Here is a 10,924-nt window from a genome sequence, read left to right as displayed (position 1 = left end):
GATGAAAGAGAAGAAAAAAGCAATACCCACGATTTCAGATAACAGGGGGGAACGGGAAACTTCCAACCCTGATGTCGCCCTTCTCAATAGCATCTTGGAAAGTGGAAGGATTTCAGCTTTACAAATGTACTATGAATTTTCGATGGCCCACACGGAATCTCATCCACCTAATCTATCAACTAATGCCTTTGATTTGGAATTTGTAACATCCAAGCAGATAACCGTTATTTGTCAATATGAATGGAGTTTCACACATATAGCGAAAGAGAAGTTTACTCCAAGTGCATTCTCAAGACCAAGTACTTTGTCGAAGAAAGCAGAGAATCTTTTCGTATTTTCATGCCGAAAATACCTGACAAATTACGTGTACTAGAGTTTCAATCTCCAATGTAACAGCTAATACCTTGACTATTACGTGGTGTTAACTTTGTGTGCATGAAATCTCGTGGATCTTCACCGACCCTCGACTATGGAAATGGTTAACTCGTTTGTTTCACCGTCTATTTGATCATTGAACCTCTCCGCGTAAAATCCCGGTTGCTTGGGCTGTGGCAATGAGGCACTCTCGCTGTCCATCATTCGTATTACAGATGACATAGTTGGCCTTTGTTCCGGACTTCGCTGAACACACAAGAGGCCTATCTGGATGCACCTGATAACTTCCGATCTTGGAAATGAATCCTCCATTTGTTTGTCTATGAGTTCGGTGGCCTCCCGTTGAAGCCATAATTTCCAGGCCTGAAAGTTGCAGAGTCCAAGGCAATTTTATTTGAGTAATGTCAGAACTCGAAGTAGAATCTTGGAGTAGAAGCTTACATGTCCAAGAAGGTTAAAATTGTGATCACGGTGATGGAATTCTTTGTTCCTCCTGCCGCTAATTATTTCCAGGACTAGGACTCCAAAGCTAAAAACATCTGATTTAGTCGAGAAAATTCCATCTATTGCATACTCTGGAGGCATGTATCCACTGCATCACATTTTGAGGCAAGAATGCTTAGTCAATTAAAAAATATAGCCACAGAATCATGCATAAAAATATGGATAATATCTAGTGTGGCGAGAACTTCTAAGGGCACTTACTAAGTCCCGACTACACGTGTAGTCTGTTCCCCAGATTGATTTCCTCTGCAAGCCCTAGCCATGCCAAAATCTGATATCTTTGGGTTCATCTCACTATCTAGCAGCACATTACTAGCTTTTAGATCCCGATGAATTATTCTCAATCTTGAGTCGCGATGTAAATACAGAAGTCCCCTTGCAACACCCACAATGATATTGAAACGCCGCCTCCACACGAGAGAATTACCTCCTCTATTACCTACAAGTGTTTTTGGGGACCCAAATCAACCATAGGAATTCACAAACAAAACCACAAACTAACTTAAAATAGGATCGATCCTATCTGAAAAGAAACGTTTGAAGTAATTAAACACATTTTCATACTAAGATGAGGTGCTTGGCACAGACCAAATATTAAGGAGTCGAGGCTTCCGTTCGGCATATATTCATATACTAACATCCTTTCCTCTCCGTTAATACAGCATCCCAATAGTTTGACAAGATTTCGGTGCTGAAGTCTCGCAATCAGCAAGACTTCATTCTTGAACTCATCACAACCCTGTCTGGAGTTCTGCGACAGCCTCTTGACGGCTATTTGAACTCCATCGGACATTAAACCCTGCAATATTTACGTTCATCGCTTAAGACAACTATTCAAAATGACGAAGCTAAAATCACATATCCATGTCTAATTCGATAAGTACATAACCAAGTCTTCTTTTCTTTATATGGGTGCCATCATGGTATTGTCCAACTGCTCTGAAATGAAATATATAAAGAGGAATGAAACTCCAGAGCTCGTTTGAGAGTTGACGAGCATACATACCCTCCCTTTGTGAGGAAGCACCCTTCTCTCTTTCTAGTTATTGGGACAGGCGAATTCTTATAGATCTGGTCAATATCCATAGAACCAATGTCCATATTCGTAAATAGTAATACTTAAAAGGTCCTTACCTTATAGACAGGACCAAAACCGCCCTCTCCGATTTTATTGAGAGACGAAAAGCTATCAGTCGCTTTAGTAATGACTTCCAAGTCTAGCGTAGGCAGCTCTAAGTTGTCTCCACTCCCAGCCTGCACTTCTGATGTTTTCCCTGCAAAAAAATAACCAATGAATTGTGTAGGGGAGAGACTTTTTCAGTATATCAGCTCGAAATTGTTCGACCCACTTTATCTTTTGGGGAAAAGATCTTCCTGAAGTTTGAATAGCAATGAACTTAAGTTAGTCCATTGGCTAGTTTAGGCTGCGTTTGTTTTGATTCTTTTTTCTGTTTTTAAACAATTTTTATTTTTTTTTTTTGTTCCTAAGAACAAAAAAGGAACAGAAACGCGTTTGTTTGCGTTTTTGTTCCAAAATTATTTTTTTGTTCCTAGAAACACATATAGAACAGAAACAAGAAACAAAAAAAGTTGTTTATTGTTTCTAGAACAAAATTTAGGAATATTTTCTTCTTCTCTCTTTTTTCTACTTCTTTTCTTCTTCTTTTTTCTTTCTATTTTCTTTGGCCAGTCGCCGGCCTCGGCCATGGCCGGCGACGCCGTCGAGGGCGAGCGACCTCGCCGGAGCGTCGCCGGGGCCTGGCGGCAACGGCCGAGCTCGCCCGGCGGCCGGCGAGGCTCGGCCTCACCGAGCCACCGCTAGGCTAGCGTTGCCGGCTGCTGGGCGACGCCGAGCCTCGCCGGATGGGGCGAGCTCGAGGGCTACGGCGAGGCTCGGCCTCGCCGGGGGCCGGCGAGCCTCGTTGTGGCTGGGCGAGGCCGCCGGCCCTCGTCGGCCATGGCCGAGGCCAGCGATCGGCTGAAAGAAGAAAAAGGAAAATGAAAAAGAAAAAGAAAAAAAAAAAAAAAAAAATAAGAAAGAAAATAGAAAAAATAAAATAAAAATATTAAAAAATTAAAAGAAATAAAAAAATTATACAAATTTACCAAACGTGTTTCTGTTCATTTTTATTCCCGGAACAAGTTTACCAAACGCATTTTTGTTCAAAAATTGTTCTCGGAACAGAAACACTTTTTATGTTTTGTTTTCGGAACAATTTTAAAAGAAAATGTTACCAAACGCGTCCTTAATTGCTTCATCTATGTAAACCTCACATTTATTGCTGCAACAATACCGATGAAGCCCAAATTCTAGCATTCTTACAAAGTCGAGCATGAAAGATGCCTAATAGACTATACAATATTTGAAAGTGCTTCAAGGAAACTGAAACAATTGCACTGGAGATTATTAACCGAGGTCAATATTTGCCGAGGAAGAAAGACACTTTACCTAGACGTTTTTGGTTCTCCTCCTCCAGAAACAGATTAGCAAAAGCATTGCTAGAGAGAGAGATGCGGCGATTACTGGTGCCACCAGCCACAGTTTCCACTTATAATTGCCTATTACCCACGATGGAAGAAAATTTTCAGGAACGGCTAGGGAGACGAGATGGAGACAAATATCTAACTTCACTGAATTTCGAAAATATACCTATGTCAGACGCCATGACCCTGATGAAAACATTCTGATTGTGGTTTGGTTGAACGAGCTTTCTGATGTCGAGAAGATCTCCATACCAAAGCAGACACCCGCTACCCTTATTGGCAATGTCTGCATTGGTATATGCGGTGCAAGTACAATTTTTCAGGCACTTGGCTCTGCATTCGTCAAGGCTCGTGCTCAAGTTCACCCAGTAACTCAACATATCCGGAACCTTCACACCCTTCAGCTTCTTGAACCCTTCTCCTTTAGGACAATTCAAGGGCTTCTTCTTAACACACCCGCTGGACCAAGAGTTCATTGCCCATTCCTGGGGCGATTTAGGGGTGTACCCAGTCAGGCAGCTGCATATCGGGGCATCACCAATCGTGCACACAGCGTTAGGCCCACATTTTGCATACTCGTCGCACTGATCATTTGGCAACTCATGTATGAGTGTCCACTGTGTATTATTGTTCCAAAGCCAGCGTTGAAGCGTGCCAGAGTGGTTGAGCACGGCCCTCGTGATGTTGTAATTGTTGTTGAGTTGATAGGTATAGTACGCTTCTTCAGCGGTGTTCACGAACTCGGGTTTGATGATTGCATTTGGGTTCAGGGGCAATCCACTGAACTGGATACCTTCCCATGGCCCGCTTCTTTCAATTACTGAAGCATTCCTGCGGAGGAACTTCTGGGGCAGTCCCTTGAGTTCGACTTTGTATGTGATGTCTCCTGTTGAAGGATCGTCTGAATTCCTCCAAGAAGTGAGATACCGGTTCAAACCGATCCTCAGGTCCCACCCTAGCTTCATCCCTGCGAGTAACGTATCGAAAGGATGGTCAAAACTCTGCCACAGGATATTCCTCGAACCGTTGTTGCTTTCATCTGTGAGGACCAGATTCCCGGAGTCCAGGAGCTGCGCAGCCACGGTACCGGAGGTCACATTTGCTGTGTCCGTGGACCAAACAGCTCTTCCTGTTCCGTCAACAATGACCAGATTTCCTCCTCTCTCAATCCGCAGGACTCTGACGAGCCATTGATTGGATCATCCCTATTCGCGACCCAGACAACAGTCCTTGACCGGATGTTGTGGAACCTTATCCCAACATACCGGTTAAACGAATTTCCAGCGCTGAAGAATCCAAGCTCGAACTTTGCTCCCGCGGAAACTAGAGTCTCGTTATCTCTGACAGGCCGAGACAGAGTTATTGTGTCAGCAGATCTGCTGAGCTCTGCTGCTGTTGAAAGCAAGGTGATGAAGATGAAGAAGTGAAAAGGAGAGTAAAGAATCTCCATTGAAGAGACAGAAGCCGGATAGCGAATTATATGTAATAGCGAGGGTCAGGCTAGGAGTTTTATAGGATTTTTTTTTTTCAAACATGGTTGGCGGCCACGGAGGGGGGTATTTTCTCTGGAAAGAAGGTTGCAAGAAAGAGACGTAAGTATAAATTCTGTGGCAGTATTCGTTATTCAGACAAGCTTGATGGTGGCAGAAAGATATATTCAATTTGGTTTGGCCAGAGTCGAATGTTAATATATGCCACCTATTTGGTGGAAGACTAGTGAAAATTTTGTTGGATATACCCCAGAGACAGAGTATAGATGTTGATTAGGTTCGTCATTGGCTTAGTCGGCAAAGAACGGACCAATATGTGTGGTTTAGGCGCATCATAATATCGTGTTTGGATTGCTCAAATTGGTTATGATTCACACTTGATCTAATTCATGAGGTTAGTCAAATAGTTCATAAAGAATCCATTCATCTCATTAATAATGATTGGATAATTGTGCAATCCATTCTAAATTTTAACCCAAAAAAAAAAAAAAAAGAATAAATTTCAACCATCAGATTATTTAATATAATTACTTACGAACATTTTAAGCAAAATTATTGGTTCTAAGATTGTCAATAACACTGCTGATTAAGAAAAAATTACAACAAATGAGAATAATTACTAAGGATTACAAACTGAAAAAGGTGTTACAATCATCTAGTCAATTTTCCAAGATTGGAAAAGCAAATTTGCGATAAATTTATATAGTTCATGACTTTTCGTAGGAAAACCATCAATTATAGGACATTCAACCTTATGATACTTTGAGGCATTGACTTGTGAATTACGATGACTTATCGGAAAATTACAATTACTTGGGAAAACATGTATAATCAACTATGGAAATTTTAGGCATATCACTATATTGTAGGTCAATTATTGAGTGTTGAACATTTTTACTTTAAAAGACTATTGTCAAACTACCATCCAAAACTATAAATTGCTAGTTATAAAACAAGCGAGTTATAACGATTATAAGTAAATTTCGATCTACAAAGCGAAATAGCTTTATATCAGATTGAATAACCTTCACATGATTCAAGATAAATTCCGACAAATTAAAAAAAGTAGAAAATTCGGACCGGTCCCCTTTGTCCCCACGGGACTCTAGAAAGCACCCACAATTGAAGTCAATTCGAGTCTGCAACCATGTGGAACGAAGACAATACGGGAGAGCAACATAAGCGCTAAGCGCCACTATTACCTATTCAATACGGATGGCAAAGTCAAAAAAAGGATTTGACCCGACACTATCTTTCGAGGAAATGTTCCAATTTTTTAATGTTTCGGGTTTTAAATTTTAAAAAAAAAAATTTGTGCGGTGGAAATTGGTAGAATCCAAGAAGTTTAGGGCAGGCTAGCTACAGTATGACACCTTAATCTTTGACGCGGAAAGCTCATAGTCAAGTTGGAGCCCAACACGGGGGAAAATGGTTGCATGAAATGGACATAAGCATGTAACCTAAATCCGAATGTGCATGTTTTTTAGTAGATGAAATATATAATTAGTTAAATGTGTAGGAAGTGGCGGATCAATTTTGAATTAAACCGAGCTTGACCTCCAGACTTGTGGGTGTCCAAGACGCAAGCTAAGACCCGAGATTTGCGGAAAAGAGCGCTATAAGTTGATGTGACCCATTTATAAAATTGATTTGGAAAGCGGCATGTACGATGAATAGTCGTAAGTAAGAAAAACTCAAGGCAAAGAATGCAACATCACTTTATGTTTGATTTATGAATCAATTTTTTCACAATCATGGGCGGAATTGGCAGTGTTCTTATTTATGCCAATTGTGTTGGATGAAAATGAAATATCTTTATGGGACCTTGGGGTAAACCCCTTCCCTACACTCAAACAAGATTGGGACATTGCCTTAGGGGGTTTCTTATTCTGATTGTAGTTGCTAAACCATCTCATGAGACCATGGGGACCCCCTCCCCCATACTTGAAGGAAGTTAGGGACATTACGTTACGAGGCATTTGAATTATGGGGAAAGTTCACGCCTTTCTTACTTATGCCAACTATGACTTATGCAAACAATAACCCCCTCCACAATCAAACGAGGTTGGGGCATTATCTCAAGGGTTACTCATTCCGGTAATGGAGGATAAACCACCTCACGAGACCATGGGGTCACCCCCTCCTCCGTACTCAAGTGAGATCGGAACATTGCCTCGGGGGTATTCGGATTCAGGTAGCGGAATCAGATCTTTCTAGTGAATGTTTTGAGGTTCTTATGTTGTTTCCCTCTAACATGTTCCAGGTTTAAGAATGCTCACTTTGGCGATAAGGATTATTCTCTCTGAGCACGACTTTTACCAAATAGTGGGGTCGGCTGGATTTATATGCATGGGTCCATTGGTTTTGTAATTTGTCTTTAAAGAAGTGCGACAAAGTCATTTACTGGGTGTAGTCCACAGTGACAATGGGACGTCACTCTTGTGACAGCCTCAACTTGGCAGGCGTAAGAGAAGTGATGACAAAGGACTTCATCATAATTTCCTGAAAATGCTCAAGGACTTAATTGCATAATCAAATGAGTCAATTGATCAATGAAACCCGCACGTAAAGTTATAAAATTCTAATGAAATTTATTAGTTTGAGCATGTGCTCAAATTTCAAGATGAAAGTACATAAAATCAACCAAATGGGGTAATGCGAAATACTAACATAGATATGGCGAAATACTTAGTTATAAGACTTGTAATGAAATGATTGCTTTTTTGGCTTCTTCTTCTTCTTTTTGTGAGAGAGAGGAAGAGCTATGGCTGGTGGGTACCATCGCAATAATGGCAAAGGAAGCAGCAGGTGGTGACATGACCTCGACATTTGGTGATGGCAATGATGTTGCTGGGGTGTGGCGGCGACTAAGCTAATGGTATAGGTTATGATTTTACGGACTAAGATCGTATGTTTGACTATGATAGATGAAATTGGATAGGGGTACTATTATAAGAAAGAGGGGGAAATGTCAAAAATAGTTTATACATGCCTCATCAATGTTAAATGTGATTCTTATACTCTTTGACAGGCTAAATTGATTTTATTAAAATAACATGAACAGTAAATTTAACAAAATTAAAAGATCAAGACCAAATTTAACATCAATAAAAAATACGAGAGTTGAATTGATGTACCCTCCCTTGAAATTGGGGGTGCAAATTTGTAGTTACGAAAGTAGAGAGTGCCAAGTGATGAAAGATGACAGAGAGGAAGGCAAGCATGTCTCGGGTATGTGTAGGTCTGATTCACGTGGACTGATCCCGTTGACGATTGTGAATGTCGTGCTTGACTCGCTGTTTTTTGATAAGACCTCGTGAGAGAGACTCGACGGAGACCATCAGGCCAGGCCCTTTTGAAGTGTCCATTGAGTCAGCTTCACGACAAACACAGGTCCTGGGCCAGCCATGAAGACCAAGACTTCGGTAATTGATCATTGGGGGGTGGTGTCAGTCTCCCATCACCACATGTATCACGAAGCTCTTGGCCCTCTTCTAGAAGATAAGGATATTATGTAGGAGAAGTATGCACCGCCCTGAAACTGGTGGTGAGAGTATCTGTATTTCTTGTCTCTCCTAGCTAATTCTCTGTAGCCTGTCACTTTTTCCATTGTAACTAGCGGAAGAGCACACGTAAATTCGTGCTAAAGAACAAAAAGAGCATGATAGACGTGTCCATAGCGACACGATTCGAACGTGATCCGATGTGCACTGAGGATGACAGTGTTCTTGACGTATCGTTCAAGTCTGATAGTGGTTGACTGTGCAGTAAACCAAATAATGCTCCTATTTCAATATCTGCCTTTTCTTTTTTGGTCTTTTTAACTTGGGTCAAAAAGTGGGATTGATTTTAATTTTAAAAAAAAAAGAGAAAAGAAAAAGGGAAAATAAGTGTTCTAAAAGGCAGAGACCTTGCACAAAAAAGAAGGGAAAAAGAGAGAGAAGAGAAAAGAAAGGAGGAGGAGAAAAGAGAGGAAAAGAAGAGTAAAAAAGAGAAAAAGGGAGTTTTGTGCGTCCATGCCACGGGAACGTTAACAAGCCGGATTAATTATGTTTTGCAATGTTTGGTCAGTGCTTGACCTTTTTATTTGTTAAATGGGAGGAATTTCCGAAATTATGGCTCCTAAGTGGAATTTTGTTTGATACTTAATATTATTGGAAGACCTTGTAGATAATGTGAAGGCTATTATAGGCCCGTAGGGTTGTGATATGGTAATTGAGCAAAACCTTGGTGCGCTAAAGGTGACAAGGGATGATATTACCCCAGCAAGGAGTGTGGAGTTCAAAAGCATCATTAAAATGAATATATGTACTATAAGTCCTAAAACTTGTTGCGAAAATACAATCAAATCTTAAAATTTTCAAAAAATACAATCAAGTTTTAAAACTTGTTAAATTGACATAATCAAGTCCCCTCCCCCCGTTAATATCGTTAGTTTCTCTAATGAAAAATGTTGATATGGTATTTTAAAATTAATTTTCTCTCTTACATGGCATTTTTTAATTAATTTTTCTTCCAATCTTATTTAAATAATATTAAAAAACTAAAAAAAATCAAAAATAAAATAGGAAGAAAAGAAAAGAAAAATAGGCAAGGACTCGTGGCTAGGCACTGTTGTTGTTGCTTATCGTTGAAGGGTTAGTGACAACAGTGCCCTTCATTGGAGAGGTTGGCAAAGGTTGCTAACCCTAAGGGTGAGAGGGGGCAAGCATAGCTCTCGCCACTTTAGGCAAGGGCCGGTGAGATGTCACCCAAATCTGGGTGAGCCTTATTGGCCCTAAGCGAGGGTTGACGAGGCCTTGCTTGTGATATCCAGAAATTCAATTCCTACAAAATATATGAAATAGTTATTTCATTAATGCACTGATAGTTAATTTACTCTGAATTGACCACTCATAAGTTAGCTAATCTATTGAAAATGCTTTAAATGATTAAAACGCAAACGACCAAAGAATTCAATCAAGAATATATCGCTCAATCATAAGGATCGAAAATAGTCAATACTACATTGTTATAAGTCAATTAGAAAACATATATAAATTGATTTGACAGAAATATATAGTTAATTTGTGGGTAATTCCTCACGATTACGATATTCACAATGAATGACAATAAATCAATTTTCTGTTGATCTTGTACTTAGGATTAGTAATTGATCTCCCGCGATTACATGATAAACGATGGTCATCAACTATTGAAGAGGCACAAACATGGATAGAATATTATCGGCCATGGGTCAACTGCATGAAAACCCCTAAAAGCCACCAAATAGTTTAGGTCATACTAAAGTCGCATCTGAGTGATTTTAACCACGGATTTTAATTAGATTATTTCGAGAATTATGTGACTAATTTATTGGATGTCGCCTCATTTATTTGTCGATTTATCAACAAGCTTAAAATTTTCAGATAAGAATTAGCGAGTTGAGAATCAGAAGCTGGAAAAAGGGAGTTGGGCTAAGTGAAGGCCCAACTACCTCACGCTCATTGGATTCAGTGATGAGGGCCCAAGTTGGCCCAAGCCAAGCCCGCCAAGCCCGCCAAGCCATTGCAAGCAATTTCAAGCAAGCGAGCCCAAGGGTAAAATTGGAATTTGAGTTAAAAGTGTAAAAAGACCATTTTGCCCCTTCTGGAAGGGTATTGGCATTTAAGAAAAAGACAAGAGGAGACATGAAGCATAGATGAGAGGAATTGACAGGACCGACAAAAAAAAAAAAAAAAAGATGAGAGGGAATTTGAGAGGGAAGGTTAGTCAGATGGGGTTTTTTTTTGGCAAAACCCTATCCAAAAACTCTCTCTCTTCCTCTTTCCTTCTTTCTCTCTCCCCTCCATTCTTCCCCCTTGGCCGACCCTTCCTCCTCCACCATCTCTCTCTCTCATCTTCTTCTTCTTCCTCCATTTCTCTCCATGGCCCCCCCCCAATTGCTGCCCATTCACCACCTCCACCTTCGTCACCCTTCCACCACCATCCGTCCCTCACACCGCCATGCCATCATCGTCCGCTCGATACTATCCCTCACACTGTCCCATGTCCATGAGCCACTGCCAAGTTGCCCCAAGCCCAAGTTACGA

At 40.6% G+C, this 10,924-nt stretch overlaps 1 protein-coding gene across 1 annotated transcript; it reads right to left on the bottom strand.

Moving 5' to 3' along the window:
- Positions 1-208: 208 nt before the first annotated feature.
- LOC104447404 (G-type lectin S-receptor-like serine/threonine-protein kinase At4g27290) lies at positions 209-4,850 on the bottom strand. The gene is given in 9 exon segments (XM_039313853.1): positions 209-738; positions 817-967; positions 1,081-1,318; positions 1,468-1,678; positions 2,014-2,153; positions 3,115-3,223; positions 3,335-3,438; positions 3,530-4,543; positions 4,546-4,850. Coding segments are annotated over 9 exon segments (2,520 nt in total). The 5' UTR covers positions 4,814-4,850; the 3' UTR covers positions 209-453.
- Between the last annotated feature and the right edge of the window lie 6,074 nt (positions 4,851-10,924).

The sequence above is a fragment of the Eucalyptus grandis genome, chromosome 5, assembly GCF_016545825.1.
Source record: "Eucalyptus grandis isolate ANBG69807.140 chromosome 5, ASM1654582v1, whole genome shotgun sequence".
Lineage (NCBI taxonomy): Eukaryota > Viridiplantae > Streptophyta > Magnoliopsida > Myrtales > Myrtaceae > Eucalyptus > Eucalyptus grandis.
Note: the sequence above shows the minus strand (reverse complement) of the source record. Positions and strands in the feature narration are given on the sequence as shown.